General features: G+C 39.1%; 1 protein-coding gene across 3 annotated transcripts in view; it reads right to left on the bottom strand.

The window, feature by feature from the left end:
- REEP2 (receptor accessory protein 2) overlaps nt 1-21,430 on the bottom strand; it is a 795,838-nt gene that overhangs the window by 542,165 nt on the left and 232,243 nt on the right. Inside the window, exons 1-2 of one of the 3 annotated variants that reach the window (XM_044069518.1) lie at nt 17,962-18,139; nt 14,203-14,275 (exon numbers count right to left, since the gene is read on the bottom strand). The exons of 1 other annotated variant lie outside the window; for it this stretch is intronic. Coding sequence is in view for 1 of the 2 variants with exons in the window: in XM_044069516.1 (XP_043925451.1) it covers nt 14,203-14,275 (73 nt within the window). In the remaining variant the exon portion in view is untranslated. Of the gene's footprint in view, nt 1-14,202; nt 14,276-17,961; nt 18,140-21,430 lie in introns of those variants that run through there. One more of the 3 variants, XM_044069516.1, reaches the window with a different exon arrangement.

Raw genomic sequence — 21,430 nt, 5'->3', positions numbered from 1 at the left:
AAACTGGGTTGGGTCCAATGTCTGGAGGTTTACTATATCATTACTGATCGTTTCCATGTTAATTCTTTTCATGGTTTTGCAGATAAGACTACAGAGACTTATGGGTCTGTGGCTTCTAGGGTCGGTAGATGGCCCACTGTTGTGCAGAGGGATGACTGCTGCTGTTCTCCATTCATGAGGCACAAAGCCTGTTAGAAGGTTACAGTTAAACAGCAATTTCAGAGGGCCTGATAGGTCATGTTTCATGCTATTTAGAAGGCATCCTGGAATATTGTTTCGGCCCACTGATGCAGTGTTCGTGCCCTTAAACAGGGCATTAAGGACCTGCTTCCTAGAGATAACAGGGGAAGTTATATATGATGGTACTTCCTGGCGGAAGGTTGAGGAGGAGAGAGGGGGTAAAGCTGGAGCTGAATTTGTCGGTCAGTAGGTTTGCTATATCTTCTGGCTCAGTACAGATGACTCCATTTACAATGAGCTCTGCACACAACTGTGTACTGCCTTTGAGGTTGTGGACATAGCTAAAGAATGCCTTGTGGTGGTCCTTGGTCTGGGAGGCCAAATTTACCTCAACTCTGACTTTGGTAGACTTTATTTGCCCTCTGGGTTGTTTGTTTAGTTTGTTGAGAGTGCTTTTATCCTGCTGGGTGCTGCACCTCCTAATTTTTGCCATGATTTTCTTCCTTCTGTTATACAGCCTACTGATGTTGTGATTCCACTAGGGCAGCTTGTTTTTTGAGTTAGTTCTGTACCTCTTCCTGGTAGATACAGCTGCCTATATGCAGCTATTAACATGCTTGTATAGGGTTTTTGTGAACAGTTCTGCATAGGCAGCAGTGTTCTCAGGGTTTATGGGGGCTTGAAAATTTTCCAGGTTATCACTTAATACCAGGAAGTTAGCCTTAAAGTAGTCCCTAAATATTCCAGGTTTAGCTGGGGGTCCAGGTTTTATTTTTACTTCAAAGGAGACCATTACACTAGGGGTCATGAAGCACTCTCCCATACTAGTGAGGACCAGATCCAGTAAGGTTGCTCCCCTGGCTGGTGTATTGACAATCTGGTCCATGGAGTCTGCGTTTACAAAATTCAAGAATCTCTGCTTCTTTACATTTGGTGTCATATAGGATTCCCAGTTAATAGTGGAGCAATTAACGTTGCTCATGAATATGGTACTGGGTTGGATGGTGAGTGTTTCCATTATCTTTAAATACATGGTATGGGTTTCCTGGGTCATACAGGGGGACCTATAGCTTACAAGGAAATGGTATTGGATTTTGACTATGGTGATTTGAACATGGGATAGCTCAAGAGCATTGTCTTGTTTGACCAGCCTTGAGGTATATTTATTTCTGATGTAAATCGAGACACCTCCAGCTTTAGTCAGTGTCTGTGTAGTAGCTGGTCTAAGTGTGTGGAAGGCATTATAACCTTGCACTGTCAATGTGCTGCCATGGCTTTAAACCATGTCTCAGTGACTGCACAGACATCAGCATTCTCTAGGGTGAAGAGAACTTTTAGGGAATGCAGGTTTTTGTTTGGACTACTAGCACGAGCAGTAACACCTTTAGATTTTCTTGATTTTGATTTGCTATGTCAGAAGTATTTTTAGTTTGTCATTAGCTAAAAAGGCACTATAGGGGAATACAATATTTTAATTAATATTCAAAAGCTTAGAGGGGAGAGTTGCAGATCATCTCATGCTAGGCTCATAGCAGCCTGGGACATATATTCCGAGAGCCCCATGATGTCTGTCTTCATATAGTCTAGTGAGGTACGTCTTAGGTCATTTACACCCACATGGACCATGACTGAGTCACACTGGTACTTGTGGTCTAATGACATGAGTGCATGTGCAACATGGTGGATCCTAGCCCCTGATAAGCAACTGACAGTGATATTCTCCTTAACCAGCCTGGTGAGAGGGACTTCAGTGTGCCTCACATTGGAGTCCCCAATGACCAGAATGTTAGATTGTGCGGTGGCTTGCCTTAAGGGCTTAGAAGCAGAAGCTCCAAGAGATGTGGCTGTATGTTTTGATGTGGGTGTTATTTTGAAAGAGTGCATTTTGGCCTGCTGAGTGTATTTGTCATGTGTACTTCATCTAGAAAGTCTTTGAGGTTTAGGACGGTTATATTTAAGTGCCTCAGCATTTGTGAGTCTATATGTCTGCTTTGCATTGTGAATGATGGGTGCAACGTGTGTACTACTGACAACCTTATTGACATTAGAGTACTTTTATGTAAGAGTTTTGCTTCCGGTGACATTGTGTAAATACATCTCTTACATACCATATCAGTTTGTTTGAGAATTAACTGGTTGTCAGTAAACATGAGGCAATCTTTACGTTGCCTTGGGATGCCCATATCCACCAAGTTGATAACGAAGATAGTGGGAAAGTTTATATCTATGGCAAAAGAACCTTTTTTATTGATTAGACAGTTGGAGTGAGAATATAAAACAATATCAGGAGTATCCAATTTGCAAGTCTAGTGACACTGTTTGTCACTGCAAAACAGTTGTCCTGTGTGCAACTAGGTATTGGTGAAATTTCAATCATGCTTTTACAGAAAAAATGTCACTCAAGGTATCTGTGTCTATACAGGGCACTGCCAAACACTTGAGGTGAAACTAATAAGCAGACCCTGAATATTTAAGGATGAAGTATTTAGACAGATATTCGGAAGTTAGAAACAAATCAAGCAGTACTCACTGGAAACAGAAGCAGTACTCACTGGAAACAGCTTGTTAAGAATGATGAAAAGCAGGGAGTCATCTGAATGGCTACTGCCTAGCTACTACTGCTGCTGGTCTCACCACAGTTTCACTATGCTGGGATACAATGCTCCCTTGCTTCTTCTCTCTCACCAGAAGCAAATCATTAGCGCCAATCCCAAGATGCGAAGCAGGCCAAAGCCTGTTTGGTGATCCACAGTCTTGTCCCAGATGATGCAAGGGTCTATAGGCTTGTTGTATCCTTTTCCTGGTAGACACCTTGAATAATAACCAGACTAATCAGGAACATGAAACACAGACACTCACTGCCTAACCAGAAACAAACCGAAAGATGGAAGCAAGTCGAAAAAATACCAAAACCAGAACTTAGACTCGCAAGGAGTGTCCAAATAGAGGTCGGAAACCAAAAATTCCTATTTAAAATTCTTTATTAAAAATCACAAATGTCAGACTAACGCCAAACCAATATGTACGTTTTCGACCTAACCAGAAACGGACATGAGTAAATGCACTCTGCTCCTTCTCTCACCAGGAGCAGAACATAAGCACAAATTCCAAGCTGTCACCTATGAAGCAGTTATTGGGCTTTCTGGTGATCAGCAGTCCCCAGGAAATAATGTCTCATGCCCCTTTTCTCAAAAGAAGAAAATATAAGTATTAATTCCAAGATGACTACTGAGAGGCAGAATGTGGGCTCTCTAATAACTGGTGGTCTTGCAATAGATGTTGCAGATTTTAATGGCAAGATGGAAAAAATAGGTTAATATCCTAAGCACTCCAGTGTGCACTAAGCAGGTAAATATGAAAGAGGGGGATAACTTAAGCTTTTGCTGTCTAAGTGGAGAGCCGCTAATTTTAAAACAGCAAGATATATTGAAAGGGAGTGGGCGGTTTGTGTTCTGGTTATATGGAAAACAGCGGAAAGGCCAATAAATGTAAATAGCTGAAGTGGAGTTGTGATGCCCCACCACTGGCCCAGCAATCAAGAAGCCCCAATTCTCACTACTGACAACAGTGGGGAATGCACACTGGAAGGATGACAGGTACACGCACAGTATTTCCAGATGTAGGTCTCTGCATCAAGTGCAATTTCTCTTAAGAGCGCACAGATACCACAGTCAGTCTGGGGCTGGTTTCTCTCTCCTTCTCCAGATCCCCAATAAGACTCCCCACTGGCACAGCTATAGAGTTGAAATCTCAGCTGAGTGACCAAGCCAGGGCATCCAGCACTCTCTCTGTCAAACCAGTGCTTTGTGTCCCTGCACACACCTTGGCAAGGCTGGCACAGGTTTACTAGTTATATTCCCTTCTGCTCAAACTATGTGGTAGTTATTACTGACACCAGTCACTCCTTATCAGCTACTTTAAGGCCCTTAACAAAGGGTATCCAATTTTACTGTGTAATGTTACTATCAATACAAATGGTAGTTTGACTAAGAGAAAGGCTATTAGGAGTAGCCCACAGTGTCACCAAATAAATATGCAAGTACTCTCAGGACTTAAATATGTCTCACAAATATCAGCCACAATGATAGGTTTAAATATATTTAATAATCTACAAACCCTCCCACTTGACCAGGCTGTAGCATATTTCAACAAAACATTTCTACAACACCTAGACACTGTCGCTCCATTGCGCAAAATCAAGGTTAGAACCTCTACATACCCCTGGCTCAGTAAAGAAACCAAACAAATCCTCAAGTCCAGAGACACTGCCTGGCGTTACTATCAAAAAAACAAAGAAACACAAAGCCTAAGTACCAAGAACTGCGCAACCGTGCAAAAAAATGCATTAGGCTGGACAAAAAATCCTACTACACATTACAAATTAATACCAACACAACCCGCAAAAATTTTGGAAAAATGTAAACCAGCTACTAAAATCCACCCAAAAGGCTACCCCCAAACCAACCACCCCTGACACTAAAGTTCCCATCGAAACACAATTCAACTCCCACTTTGTGAACTCAATTCTATCCTTAGTATCACAGGACAGGTCCTTCCTCACTATCCCCCCCAACACAAATAACACTAATACAACCTTTATCCTCAAAACAGTTTCCACCACTTCAATCAAAAGCATGCTCGCCAAACTAAAAACCTCATCAACAGCAGCCGACCTACTCCCCAGCTATTTCTTGAAACTCACAGCAGATGCTATTGCTATCCCAGTCTCAACTCTCATAAACAGATCAATTGTTGAATACTATGTGCCCAAACTCTGGAAAATATCCTATGTTACACCCATACATAAAGGCGGGACCTCCACTGAACTTAATAACTACAGACCCATTGCTTTACTCTCCCCCCTGGCCAAAATCCTAGAAAAATGCATCCATACCCAGATGCTAAACTATCTGCTAGACTGCAACATCCTGTCACCTACTCAGCATGGTTTCAGACCTGCCCATAGTACCACTACAGCTCTCCTCTGCTTCACAGACACAGTAAACCGTCTCAAAAATGAAGGCCTGCAAGTGTCAACTCTTTTTTTGGATATGTCCAAAGCATTTGACACAGTCTCACACCAAATCTTGCTAAACAAACTAAACCAATATCATCTATCTAATTCCACTCTTATCTGGTTCCAAAACTACTTAACTGACAGGTACCAAGCTGTGAAATGGGAAAATTCTCTCTCTCCTCAGCTGCCCATAACTATAGGAGTCCCACAGGGTTCTATCTTAGGACCACTACTATTCAAAGTCTTCACAAATGACCTCCACACAGCATGCATCTATAATTCAGTATGCAGATGACACTACCTTAATCTGTGCTGCACAAAACATTCCCACCCTCCTACAAACAACTCAACTAGCATTCTCTGACGTTGAAAACTACCTTACCAAAGCCCAACTTATCCTCAATCCAAAGAAAACTCAGCTTATGATTATAACCAGTTCTAACAAAAACACTAACAGTCAATTCACCATCTACTCCACAAATGCTACTCCAATTGCTCCAGTGGCACAGGCTAAGCTATTGGGAATAACCATAGACTCCCACCTAAAATTTGATAGTCATCTGAACTTAACTATTAAAAAAGTACATGCCAAAAAGGGGGCACTCTACCGTATCAAACCATTTCTTACCAACAACACAAGATCAGCCATTGCTCGCTCCCAACTTCTATCCACCCCACTCTATGCATCTCCCATTCTGACTAATCTCAACAAAACTGAACTAAGCAAAATGGAAGCTTGCTATAACAGAATTGCCCACTTTGCTGCAAATTGCTCATATAGAACTCATCACTGTACTGCTTTGAGACAGCTCCACTGGCTTGAACTGCCCAACCTCCTAACCTACAATCAGCTCTGCCTCTGTCATTCTATCTATTACCTCCCCAATAAGTGTCCTGCCCTCAAAAACCTAGTACAACATCACTCAACCAAAAGGCCTCTTAGATCATCAAGCAAACTACTACTAGAAGTCACCAACAGCTACAATAGCTTTGGAGATGCACTATATAGTAGTTCGGTGGCTAAAAAATGGAACTCTGTCCCTACTAGCATTCAAAACACATCATCCAAAGCCTCCTTTAAAGACCTCATCAGGCAACATCTCAAGCAAAGTTGGCAGTGCCATGATTGCTCCCTAGGCTAGTGAAAGCGGATAACATATACATACTAAATCTAGAGCAATTGATAATAGTTTTTCAATCTTACTCACAGACACTGGCTAATCTACAATGTACGTACTGTACCTGTGTACTATGTCTGTATTCTACCTACGTTCCAAAGTTCAGCCGTACACCACAAATCTATTACTTACCTTTATTTTTAAAATTAATATTTTTTTGATTGTTCTCTCCACTGTAACTGTTTGTGCCGCATACCACTGTAAAAACATGTCTCTTGTAATTTGTGGGTATATTGATCATGTCTAAATAGCTAAATGTGTCTGTAATTTTTCTTTGTGGAGCTTTTCTCCCAGGGCCTCTGCTGAAAAAGGGCCTTTTCGGCTCAGTCAGACACCCCCGGTTAACAAATGTAAAATAAAATAAAATAAAATAAAATAATATAATAAATAACAAAAGAACAAGAAAATACTCAGTAAATAATCACAGTTACGTCAGAGTTCAAAATCACAGGAAATATTTAAAACAACATTGCAGGACAGTCTGAAATAAATAAAGAAAACATCTAAATTAAGCTCAGCTTTATTCCTGGCTAATCTAAAAGAAACTACTGTATCCTATTTAATTTACTTATAGAGCAAGGCAAGTGTGGTGAAAGGGTCTTCTTGCTGATGTTGCTGTCAGATCAGAGACAAATATAGAGTACCCTGTCTCTCTCAGAGTTCTTAAATTAATATCTCAAATATAACAGCTGGGTTAGCTTTGCAGGATGACATCACTTTTGTCATCGGACTTTAGTTCCCAAACTAAACCCCCACTGCTAGAAACTGCCAGCCTTTAGCATCTACTTGTGAAAAATACATAGCCCTCGGATCTTTGCAACTGCTGGAAGACACAAAACAATAAAACACTTACAAGACAATGCAGAAGGCTCCATAGTTTTAGGCATCCTGTCTCCTTGCTACATTGAAACCTTTATGGTACAGTTATAAAATAATTTAATTTCAATTATTTTCTGAAGTTTTCCAAGGTAACCTTCTATGTTCCAGTTTCCACTGTTAAAATATATACATTTACACAGTTACAACAGTGTATATACATTTCTGTTCTTTTCCAGTAGGGTTCACTGTGGATACATCTTGATGCTCAGTACGTTACAAATCCTTTCAACACACACTTCTGTACCAGCAGTTTGATATACAGACAATATACAGTTCTAATACATTTGTAACACAACCATATGAATCGTGTTGATATTCACGAATGACATATGATTATTTACAAAATTCCAGCTAGCTGTGCTGGCAGTACCTCCTTTTGTCACAGGAGTGATTTCACAAAATGATAATTTTGTGCTTACAACAGCCAATGAAAGTGGAGAGGGAAGGAGATATGTGGTCAAATAAACATAAAGGGCAGAAAACTATACAAATAGTACAATAGCCATGTGAATAAAAACTTGCGTGTGATGCACAAGAGACACAGTTATGGTCTCTCCAATTAAAAGCAAAATACAAGTACAACACAGTGTAAAGAAAATAAATCACAATGTACAAAATAGAACAAAGCAATAGAATAATACAAAATACAAGACAGCAAAAGCAAATTAACCTTTCCCCTCACAGCAAGTTGCTGCAGGGTATGGATGAGCTTTTCCAGTAAAGCTCTGAAATGTTTTATTTTACCCCTTAAACAGAAGGTTTAGTTCAAAGCTCCATCCAGCCTCAGTTCACAGATAATTAACCTTAATTGAGCTATTCTATCTTCTGTATGACTCCTTAACTGACCTGTTATAATTTCTGTGCGACTCACAAGAGACCTAGTTTTAATATGCAATTTAAAGTAGAATACAAGTAAAACATAAAATACAATGTAAAAAAAAACAAATCACAATATACAAAAAAGAAGGCAATAAAGTAATACAAAATACAAAAAAGCAAAAAAAAACAAAAAGCAAACTAACCATTCCCTCACAGGCAAGTTTTTGCTAATCATCAAACAGGACAAGGCCCTGGTAGAATGTGCCATAACTTTGCCTGGAATAATTATACCAATATGGGAATAGAAAAAGAATAGCAGAGGACAACCACCTGAATATAATCTGTTTAGACACAGGTTGACCATTTTTAGTGCCAGCATAGGAAACAATGAGCTGTTTGGCCTTCCTAAAAAACTTGGTTCTGTCAATGAAGTACCTGAGCTGCCTGTGCAGACCAATGTATGTACAGTCTGTTCTCCCTTGTCTTTTGGCTCTGGACAGAAAGCTGGGAGACTGATGGCTTGATTTAAGGTAAAGTCAGAATCAACTTTTGGCACAAATGATGTATTTGCATGTAAAGTGACCCTGTCCCTATGGAACACCTGATAGGGTTCACCTGCCATGAGAGCTTGCAACTCAGATATATGTCTTGCAGATGCAGATAGGCCAAGAAGCTGAGACGGCTGCAACATATACCTTTATGGATGCATATGACAAGCTATCTTTAAGTAACTTGCACAAATATTTCAGAACCAGAGGTGCAACTTCTCTTTTGAGACCCCCAGTGACTGGCAAAGCACCAACGACAAAGTCTCTTCCTTTTGCCAACATTAGACTTTCTAGTAGCAGGTTTTCTTGCCTCTTTTAGTACCCAATGCACATCCTTGTGAAAAAAGTGCTCAAAAGGTATTTAAATTGGATCATCCAGGCAGTTACAACTGACTGATGTCAGGATGTATCAAATTCTCCTTGCACTCCGTGAGTAGATCCAGTTTGTAAGGAAGCTTGTGGTAATTGCCCTTTGCCAATTCCATAAGAAGGGAGAACCAATTCTGCCTATGCCAAATAGGAGCCACCACAATGATTTTTAGAAACTTGAGTCAAGTTAGAAACAATCTGATTCAACTAATAACCTGTTTCCTGGAGTCAACGAAGCAGCAAATTCTTCATACTTTAAGCACACTTTATCACACACTTCCACACATACATACCCCTGATAATTCAAGATCCTAAAGGCTAACTCAGTAGAAGCAAACAGTCTCTTACTTTGTTTGTCAAACCAAGTATCTTGCTTATCAGTAGGCACTTTGTTAGGGGAAGTCAAATATTTCTTGTTAGCTATTGCTGCTCGAGTAATTGCAGCAGGATCAGCTCACATTTGAGAATAAAGATATTTATAATCTGAACAGACCTGACACTGCTTATCAACTTTCTTTGGATGTGCAGCCAGGAGTCTTGCAGTCGGCTTAAAAAGCGTCTTCTAGAGCTGACTAAAAGGGAGGAATGGGTGCAGAATTAGAAACCTTATTTTCTAATAGATTATAAAAAGCATGTCTATTTCTGGGGAAGCCCCTGTTTGCTCCCATGGCAAAACATCCTTGAGACCAGCAACAATTTGAACAAAGGAAAACCTTGTCCAGGATTAACTTCAAGTTCACCATCTGAAGGGCAGAGTTCTGGGAGATAGATTTCTGAGGAGAATCATCCCAGTCTCTGTTAGAAACCCCATCATCTGAAAAAACATACTGTTCTCTGCCAATACCTGCACTAGAACTGTGAAAAGGCAAACAGCCCCCAGAACTGACGGACTGCAAAATACTCTTGGCCAAAGATGTAATATCTGACTTATATACCTAAACAACCTAATCATCTTCCCTGTAATTTAGATTTTGCTTCTTTTTTTCTAGGAATATCCCTAATGGGAATGTGGTCAGGGGACAACCTACTATCCCTGACAAGAGGTCTCTGACATCATGATTTTTTTTTTATTTTATCGTTTAAAAATATAAGAAAACTGCATTACCTCAGCATCTGTATTTCTGTTCAGTTCCACTGCTGCCAATATAACTCAGCCCATGCATTAAAATATTTTATTTAACCCCAGGTCCACAGTAGCCATTACAGCTACACCACAGGGAGTCAAGTCATTAGGCAAATTGTCTGTAGAACCATTTTGAAAAATCAGGGTCACTAACTATAGGCTCATACAATAATTTGTTTTATCTTTTTAGGCACAAATTCAGTGAAAGCTGCAGGACTGGTAATATTATCCATGCTGTAATCAGAGAAGAATTGTGATTGCCCGTATAGTAAGCTCAGTACCTACCTCTCGACCTCTTACTGCAAGAAATCGGGACAAAGCCTGAGAAAATGGGGGAACAAAGACCCAAAAATGGGGACACATTTTAAATATTGCTCTTAGAAAGTTGCTAGAATAACAGGTTTTATGTTAGCATATATTTTCTGAAGGAAATGAAGTCTTAAACTCAAATGCAGTCACTATATTTAGTGAATTTAATCCTTAGATCATCCCAAGTGATTTGTATAAAAAAAAAAAAAAAAAAAAAAAAAAAAAAATATGAGGAACAGATCAAAAATATGAGGCAAAAATCTGGACATTCTGCAAATATCTGGCCAGTTGAAAGGTATTTCTCTGTAACACTGGGAAAAGATAAGTATATACAAAAGTAAGCACAACAACATACCCCCCACCCAAAAAAAGACCCCAGACTAGTAAACACAATCAGTATACTGAAAATTGTGCCACCAGATTTAACCTCAGAAATGAGAAAATATTCTAACTGCATTAAAAACAGTAACACAAAAAACACTCCAGACTCCAACTATAAAAGTGCGTTCCAAATACTTTATATCTTCAGAAAATCTGTTTTCCACACAAAATTATAAAATAAGCCAAACAACAGGGTAGAAGTACATAAGAAACTTCCCTGACAAAGGCCGGTATTCTTAAGGTGAAATACTGCAAATCACATTTTTTCTAATTTTAAGGTAGATCACAAAAAATACCACAAACATTCAATAAAAAGTATTTATGAGAGGAAGGAATCTCCAGATGACAGTCTTATCTGTTGGCAAAAGCTTCTGACCAACTGCTGTTTGTCTGGAGCCAGACATATGCTTTTCCTCGAGCTGGCAGTAAAATTCTGAAGATTCACTTCACTCTAGTTGCTGATATACTTCCCTCACAAATTGTGCAGCCTATCAGCAGCCAGAGTGAGTGACAGGAAGGGAGTTAGAGTTTTGGCAAACTGGCCAGGTGCTGTTTCCTTGGCAGGACACTACCCATAGGCTACTGCAGCAATGAGAATGAATCATCCAGTATCCTGGCAATTTGGCAGATTTACAAATACTCAAAAAAGAGAAAACTATTTTTGAAGATCCAAACATCTGCTGCCATGGCTAACTACCTGAGCAACACATTTCAGTCATCTCCTTAGATAATAATCAGCCATTTACCTATTACTATGTCAGATCAGGAAGGGAGTGAGACCAGCGGCTAATTTGTATGATGTTTCTATGTATATTTGTAAAATCATGATTTTTTTTTATCATTTTTGTTTTAAAATAAAAATACAGGAAAACTGTATTATCTCAGCATCTGTACTTCTGTTCAATTCCTCTGCTGCCAATATAACTCATCACATGCATTAAGGGATAATATTTGTTTACCGGGGTAGTACACTGATCAATACTGATGAATTTCAGGCTCAGCCCAGGTGAAACACAAACAAAATATACATAAATGTAAGCAATAACAGAATACTTCAGACTAATTACATACAAAAAACTGGGTACACACATTCTATCGAACAAGCACAGTGCGATGTAGAATCAAGTAGAGTATAATGTACAATATATACATTAATTTGTAAAGTAGGACAATCTTCAATGACTTTTGATTTAAAAGTACAACTGTTGAAATATACCTTTTCAGTTAAATATTGAGTGTGCTTAACATGCTGACAATCTCTCTGCCATTTCTGTCCTCACCCTCCTACCAGTCCTAGGCACTTCCTCACTGTCCACTACTGCTGATTACTCTTAGACTCCTTAAGTCTCTCCTTAATTGGTATGCTCTTTACTGGCAGAGGTAACATTTCTAAACATACTGTATTCACCCCTCCCCATTCCTACATTCTCTCTACCACCTTCCTGGCCCTACTTGCTACAAACTCAAGTAATATCCCCAACTAGCCAGTGGTGTTATGACAACATGAATCCAGCCCCCTTTCTTGGGGGGGGGGGGGATCCTGCCTAGATTCTCACAGATCTTGCTAAATTTATACCCAAAAGTCCCTCCTGCCACCCTTGTCAATTCCCATTCAAGACCATTTCCACTTGCCAAAACTCTTCCCTGTCCTCCTCACTGGCTCTCACCACCTTCACCTCCTGCCTTACATCACTATCCCTCCTAACTACAGTAGTAGAACTGCACCATCCTTCCTCCTCAGTGTTTGTGCTGTGCTGGTTCCTTCCCTCCATGTGCTGTACCTGTTCAATTTTCTATCTTTTCTGAACAATTCCTGCAAGCTCTAACCATTGTTGTGGCCCTCTGGCCCTCTCTCCATCCTGTCTGGCTGACTGTCTCACCTTACCCACTCATTTCATGTTCTCTACATGGCCTCCTTTGGCTCTGCCTTCCTTTCATCACTTGTAACTGCTGTCTTCCCCAGTTTTACATATTGGCTTTTTCTACTTAGTCTTTACTGTTCTATTTACTTATATACGTCTGACAACATCTGCATGTCATCCTGTTTTCAGCCTTTCTTTCTCTCTCCTCCTTATACTGACTGACATCTCTCAATTCAGTTCCACTCAGCCCTTTCTTGGCTGTTTAAACTACCACTTCAAGATGTCATATCCTCCCATGAACTTCCCAAATTCTCCTGTAGATCCCAAGTTCTTTACTACTCCAATGTTTCTTGAGTTAACCTCCTGCCCAATAACCTCTACACATCACCTGTCTGTCTGTACCCTTGTCATCCAGCCTTTACTGTATCTTTAATTTTATTCTATTTCTGCATTCTCTTTTCTTACCTTTTAATATATATGTATTTATTTCTGTACATAGTGAACAAATAACAAAAATGTAAGTCAGTATTTTAAATAACCTTTGAAGAACTATATTAAAACAAAAAGACTATAACATGGCAGTCTAAATGCAAAAGTTGGTTACTTTCAAAGTAACTTCAAAATTAAGGTATTTCATTTAAAGTGTTCTTTTTAAGTTGAAAGGAAAGCAGAATTGAAAGTTGTTAAAAAAAAAAGTCATATGTAACAAAGGATCATTTCTTGCTAAAGAAAGCCATAACAGAGGGGAAGAAATCTAAGCATGGCATGGACAGATTCTAAAAAAAGCATTTGACAGCATCCCTCATTCGTGGATAAAGGAGTGCTTGCATATGCAGAAGATACATCCTGCACTGATTACAGTGACCTGGGGCTAAGCCAAGACATATGCAAATTATTATCCCAGGAATAACATTTCAAATGAGGTATTACAGGGTAATTCTTTGTCAATGCTGTTGCCTTTTTTGCCCTTAACAAATGAAGTGGTTTACTTCAGACTGGGTCTTGGTTACAGTTTGGCTACCAGAAAACAACTTTGCTTAAGGATTTATCTCCTTTTTTGTGGATGACTTAAAACTGTACGGTTCATCACATAAGAAGGTGAAAGCACAACTGAAAGTGGTTAAAACTTTTTCAGATGATATATAGGAATATCATTTGGTCTTGACAAATGTGCGATAGTGATGTTTAAAGCAAAAAAAAAAGGTTGCAGCATCAATAATACAACAAAATCATTCAGTGTACACTATGCCAAGGAATACACTGGCTTCTAATTAGAGCTATTCTGGGTCTTCCTATTGGAAACTTCTATGTCAACCTCACATAGAGCATCATATGCTAGACTTTTCAAGTTTCAGACTAAAATGATTTACATAAACTCACACTACTGAAGATCTTAAGACTTAAAACAATCAAGCAATGTAGAGTCATCTGAGCACTGCAGCCAATATGGTTGTTCTAAATTAATATCACCTGAACCTATAGAAAAAAATCAAAGGAAGTGAGAATTTGTAGGTAAACAAAATTAAATGAAACTTACGTATTCTTTGACATTTTTTGTTTTCACTGCTTTGTATGAGGAGTAGGCTGGATACAAGGTGCCAAAAATCAATCTGAAATGAACATCAGAAGCGAGCAATCAGAAATGCAGCCAACATCATCAGAATGCAACATAAATGCATGTACTGGTACAAGCTTTTTTTAAAGACAGCTAATGATGAAAGAGATGCTAATGTCTTCCTGAGACCAAGCAGGAATCGTACTATATTTTTAAAATTAATGGAATCTACTGTAGAAAAAATGGAATAAAAATGCTGCTTGCTTTGTTTTTTGCCTTTCAAAGGCTGGCATAAAGAAAATAATAAAGCAAACAAAGCATCAGGCAAGAGAGAAAGAATTCCAAAAACCTTACTGATATAACCATCACAAATGGGAAGCAATACAGTGGAGGGTATCTTGCCCTTAGCAAAAGGATCTGAGCAGGTAAATTACTAGCAGTGCTACTGAAGGCCAGCAGACTAGGAACCACAGTTCTCACTAACACCACAACATAGATGACAGCAAACATTAGTTATTCAGGTCACAGCTATACAGCTTACTACATTATGTGAACCTCTGTACCCTGCTTCCCTACTGAGGGCACACCCCAATGTCATAAAAATACTTGGTAGACTCAGCCACACATTGAATATCAAAGCTACAGTTGCAAAATCTGAGGTTAGCAAGCACACTGACTCATTTGCTTCTGAGTTAGTACCCACAGTCTAGACATTAGTCCTCAAATCTTACTGCTCTTTTAATCATTCATGTCCAGAACAGACAGTCTTGCATATGTGTATGCATGTGTGTGTATGGGTCCCATTCAGAAGTTCGTCTCGTCAGAAAGTCAAACAAACTTCATATGGTCAGAAACCATATCATTGACTTTTGAATGTCGAAGCTTTTGAATATACGTAGTACAGTGAGTATGAGGGAATATACCCTTTTCCCCATTGTAGTGTAATCTCAAGTTGATAAATACAATCTGATATATATATATATATATATATATATATATATATATATATATATATATATATATATACACAAACACACGCATACAAAATCATCTTTACATTACACTAAAGAATTCATATATCTTTTCCTCAAATTATACATATATTTTTTTAATATTTCCAGGCCAAGTCCCTTGTTTTGCATTGTATCTCTTTTGCAGTCCATGCTATTTATTTGTATTTAATAAGAAAAGGGCACCCAATATATCCCTAAGTAGCTACTGGCTGCTGTATTTTTGGTCCTTCATTATCAATGCTACTGGCATGGTGTTTGCTATAAAATCAATCCTTTGTTATCTCCAAAAGTGATTCAAGTATTATGATAGTTTTGATGAACACTGTCATGTAACATGTCATAACATCTAGGGCCAGATTCCAAAACAGTTGCTCTTAGTGTTAAGTCTGCCCTAATTCCGTCAGACTTGCTCTCAGTGTAAGTGACTTACTTTAGTGAAAAGTCTATCTATAGACAGGCTTATACCAGAAAATGGGTAAGAACAAGCTTTCTGGCCCTTAATCTGAATGTCCTGGTCAGTTTTTTTTTTCAGTATCAAGTTTAAATTATTGTCCATCATGTAATAAATTTGCATCAGCCGTGGTGATCCAGCGGTAAGTGTTGTAGCCTCACAGCTAGAGGTTCACCAGTTAGATACTCAGCTGGAGCGCCTTCTGTGTGCAGTCTGCATGTCCTCCCTGCAGTCGAATGAGTTTTAAAGACATGCAGTAGGTGCGTGTGTGTATGTGTGCCTTCTGTGAAGGCTGGGCACCAAGCTGGCAACTTAACACCATAAAAACTCCACTGCCAATCAATCTGTGGCTGGTGATCTACTGTGATGACCCTATTGGAAGAAACCAAAAGACAATTTTAAGTTTGGAACAAATTTGTTTATACTGAGATCCTTTATAAGCTGGATTCTGAGAGATCATGACAGCATAACAGACATAATACCAAGAAGGAACAGCTCCCTTTTCTGGAAAAGTGGTGAATTCCTGAATAGAGATGAGTCCTTGGGTAGATATGACAGTGTAAAGGAAGGCAAGGCCACCATGCCCAGTGCGTCAGTGTAAAAGGCAACACACATAAATATACCCCAAGACAGTTTCTGTTCCAAATATACCCATTACACAATTATAACTGAATGAGATTCCAATGTATTCTAGGGAAAATAAGGGTAATTACCTAAGCAAAGCACTTAACTCCCAATGCCAATATGCATAAGGCACAATGTTACAGTACTAATTGGTACTGTGAATCCGATACAGATCCATCATATAAATGAAATGCACAGTTGTGAGTCATAAATACAGTAAGTGTAACAGCTGTGTGAGATTTTGGAAACCATAGTAGTGGCAGGCCACACTACACAAACAGCAACTAAAGGAACATATTCTATTAAGATTGTTAAATCCTGTCAGACTATTCAGTTATAAACTACATAACATTTAATGTAATGCTCTACCATCCTCCAAAGGATCAAATTTTGCTTTCTCCATCCATCTCCATAATGTCCTATGATCTTCCACGGGGTCATTCTCTCCATCCACACCCCCACCTCACACCCTCCTCAGCTACAGTTTGCCAGGAATCTAAACTACATAACATTTAATGTAATGCTCTACCATCCTCCAAAGGATCAAATTTTGCTTTCTCCATCCATCTCCATAATGTCCTATCATCTTCCACGGGGTCATTCTCTCCATCCACACCCCCACCTCACACCCTCCTCAGCTACAGTTTGCCAGGAATCATCCATCTTCCACTCTGGCACCCTAACAGCCTTGGGAAGAGTAGCTACTCTGCCTTTCATCCTGTCACCTGAGCATCCTCCAGATGATCACTCAATGCCTTCCACCTTGGCAACTTAACAAGGTCTGCATGTGTGATATGCAAGGGGAGAGTAGGTGTGTTATCTACACAAAGACACACACACACACACACACACACACACACACACACACACAAATACATTTTATTCAAATAACACATCAGGCGTATAAATGTTACAAGTATTATTACATGCCCAGGGCCAGTGTTAGGCAATACATTTGCCTAAATGGCAAGTGCATTACAGCTCCTTAGCAGAAGGCCAATATTTCCACCAAGAGGACTCAATTTCCTTATTAAATTTACAATATAGCCAAATAGCCATCTATATACTGATATACATTAGCATTTAAATTAATTAGTTTAGGTAACAGAAATTTTTATTTGATATTGTATTTTGCCATAAAACTAATACATTTCTGTCTGGATTTTAAACATGATTTTTAATGCATTCACAAAGTTGTCTCTATAAATGAATATTCTGCAGGTTTTATATTGAACACCTGAAATTGCTACAGTTATGAGCCATGCAGTCATGCAAGTCTAACAAATGTAAATATTTTGTCTTCCAAAAATGATCAACAATCTTATCTTAATATACCACATTATAAATTATGACATTGTCACTGTATCAATCCAGGCCATGAATCCATGTACTGGGTGAATGCCGTCTATTTAACGGCATTCAGTTTTTCCTTCCTGCAAAAAAAAAAAAAAGAACTCCGTATAGCAATTCACTGAATCTCTCTACCACCTACTTTATTAATCTGCTGCCAGCACAAGCACATGGCCAACATGCATTAGTTGTCCCACCCTGCTGCATTTGCATGTGGTTTCACCCATGAGACGTCGGTCTGTGCTATGGCCACTACCAGTAGAGGACAGCAGGAGAAGAACTGTCTCAATCACTCAGGCTTACCGCTATGTGGAAACCTTTAGAGTTAAGGCCTCTGCATCATGGTAAGCTTTTCTGAATCCTAGAGATTGTCTTGGGTTTTGAAGATCTTATTTTGTACTTGTACACAGTGTGACTGATGAAGTCCTTTATCCAGGCAGAGCGCTTGAGTTATGTATGAAAAGAGGCACTTGCTCATTGTGGATCTTACTAAGTTAAAAAAAGATAAAAAAATAAATAAATAAATAAATGCAGACTCGCAGCTTTGGCATTTAACAATACTGTACTAAATATTCTGAAAACTAGGTAAGTAAAGTCATACTCCTTCCAAAGGTAAAAAATGTATGACACATTGAAAGCAAGAGTACTTTTACCAAGGTTACCTTGCATTTCACATCATTACAAGTGATAATTTTACTGGTAGCAAACTTCAAATGAAGCACTCAAAGGCACCTTATCATAAGTGCAAGATGTAATACTACAATAGAATAGACACTGAAAAATAAAGTGGTATTCATGCATAATAACTGAATTCTGAAACTTTCTATTACACTTTTTAAGTATTTCTACAGGCAAATTCACCCCCTAATTATATATCTACATATATATATATAAATTACTGCACTGGAGTAGAATGTTTCATGATGATACAATTTCAGAGTTAGTACATACACACCCCCATTCATATTTAACAGTTTCACAGTTCCAAGGACATAATTTTTGGTCCTCCAACATTCAGCAGGTTGTTGTTGTTTGTCTTTCGGCTTTTCCCGGTTAGGGGTCGCCACAGCGGAACTTTTGTCCGCTAATGATTGGCAGTAGATTTTCACGAACGCTGAGGTGCCAGCTCGACGTCCAACCTTCAACGAAGGCACGCCCATTTACGTATGTCTTTTGAATGCCACCCAACCGCGGGGAGGACATGCACACTCCACATACAGAAGGCACTCCCCGCACTTCAGCCGAGAATCGAATGGGAGAACCTCTTGCTGTGAGGCAACAATGCTACCGCTGCACCACCGTGGCATCGAGCACAAAAACACAGCTGAACTATACATGTATTTGTATAGATCTGAATTGAATCGTAGATGTTTCGTGGGTGATATTCATATACAGTTGGCATACTATGCAAAGAAAAAGCAGTTTTAATATCTCACTGTTTATCTGAGTAATGAGTAAAACCTCAATGAAACATTCATTATGCACCCTCTAAGCGCTGTTATGCACTGGTCTCACAAAAGGGGCATTCTTTCAATCTCAACTGTTCCTCAAGAATTTGCTTCATATTTTCATTCTTTCTACAGAAGTTAACAGACATTAGTCTGTAAGTAATTTAGTTAACATAAAATTTTAAAACTGTCCCTGATGTTTTCCTGTAATAATATTTACTTGCTCTCTATGGGACAGCACTTGCTAAGTGCTTTACTGACTTTCAAAGCTCAAAGTTAGTGTTTATGGTAAATGGGGCAAAATAGCCAAGTAATGGGACAGTGGAATGGCTGCAGGAGGGAGGGTTGTGTATGGGGGGGTGCCATTCAACCATGATTTTGAGAGGGGGGGGGAAGAGTGGCAAACTCAGATAGCCCCGGGTGGCACAAACTCTAGCTACGCCACTGATCAGTAGGCCATGGAGAATGAATTTTTGGAGGTCCTACCAAACTGTAATATTCTTTTGCTAAGATTAGAATATTGCTAATGCCTACCATTAAATGCCCTACTTTTACCACAAAACACACATACTGCAAGTCACCAAAAACAAAATCCTAATGTTCATCTTCTCCATTCCCAGTGAACATCATTGCGACACATTTAAAAAAAAAATTGTATCCATTTACTACAAGGTCAGGGGCCATATTTTGGTTGTCTGTTCTTCAGTTTGCGTTTGAAAGTTGGTATCCCACAATTCTGTTGGGCGGGTGGGGTTACATAATTATATATGCAAATTTTATGTTAATCAACGCACAGATTTGCACCTATTTTTCATGGGCCTTTGTCCAGATTTTTGATGTTTCCAGATTGAGAGGTATGGCTGGGGTCAGGAGTACAGATAAATGATATGACTTGGTCTAAGTGAGACAGCTGTTTTGTCCTATAGCCATCCTTGATATTAGAGTAGGCCTTGTCCAGTGCGTTTTTCCCCCTGGTTGCACATTTGATGTGTTGATGAAATTTAGGGAGAATTGTCTAAGTCTGTGTGGTTGAAATCACTAGCTATGATATGAATGGCTTCGGAGTAGTGTTTTGCTGCAAGTTAATGGTGCCGAGCAGGTAGCCTAGAGCTATGCTAGAGTTAGCATCCGGTGAAATCTAAACAGCTCCAACTATAACAGCGGTAAGTTTCTGAGGTAGATAAAAGGGCCTGCATTTGACTGTCAGGTACTCCACATCAGGACATCAGAAACCATCTATGATCTTTGTGTTGGCACACTAGCTGTTATCTATGTAGATGTAAAGCACCCCATCTTTGCTCTTACTGGAGTCTTTATTTCTATCTCAGTGAAACACTGTATGGTCTGCTAGCTCAACGGCTATGCCTGGTATACATGAGTGTAGTAACATCTCTGTGAGTAATAAAATGCAACAGTCTTTTATGAGTTCGTTCTTGGAGATCTGTAGGTGTAATTCATCCATTTTGTTTGTGACAGATCTAAAGTTGGTGAGAAATATGCTGGGAACAGGTGGTTTTGTGTGGATGTTTCTTTAGCCTAGCGACTGGCTACCTCTGTCTTCGTCACATACCTAAGCCAACAACAATCTACAGAGAACCCAGTGTCCTTGCTATCTCCTCCGGTACATCATGTGAGTGTAGGAATTTGCTTGTAACAGACTGGTTGTGCTGAAATCTGATTTTTAGAAGATCTTGGCAACTCTACTTGGGATTCGCCTGGCTGAACTTAACAATGACGAACACACATATTATCAAAAACAAACATAACGAGCACTGAAAGGGAGAGCATAGAGCCACTGTGTCTGTATATGCCATCATATTCTTTTAGTTTTACTTAACAAAGCAGTTAAAATTGTAAAAAAAAGGAGGGTTGAGGAAATGAGTTGCCTTCTGTGAAGGTGTGATTTGACAACATCAGGAGTACATTGGAATTTGCTTCCATTAAATTACAAAGTTACTGAGAAACAGAAAGAAGAGGGGGCATTTACTGAACAAGAATACAACCGAGCAATATAAAGCTATTTCGAAGGTACTGGTTGTGAACTTATGGTTCACCCTAAGATTTTTCTTCTGAAAAAAATCTGTATTTTCAAGTTCTTTTGTATAAAGAACAACGCTGTTTTCAAATATACGTATCTCTGATGCAATGTTCCACAATGGTGGATTTCAGCAAGCTTTTCTGGTATATTTTTATGTCAAAGTTCTAACACTATGCTTACAACTACCAACATAAAGGAGTTACCCATATCAGAATAACCATCTCCAAAGGGGGGAGGGGGGGAGAGAGAGAGATTAGAGTCCTGTGAGGTGCTCTGGGTGTTTTTA

Source organism: Protopterus annectens, chromosome 4.part0 (genome assembly GCF_019279795.1).
Source record: "Protopterus annectens isolate FY-2018-M chromosome 4.part0, PAN1.0, whole genome shotgun sequence".
NCBI classification, from domain to species: Eukaryota; Metazoa; Chordata; order Ceratodontiformes; family Protopteridae; genus Protopterus; species Protopterus annectens.
This window is presented reverse-complemented; position numbering and strand designations above follow the sequence as displayed.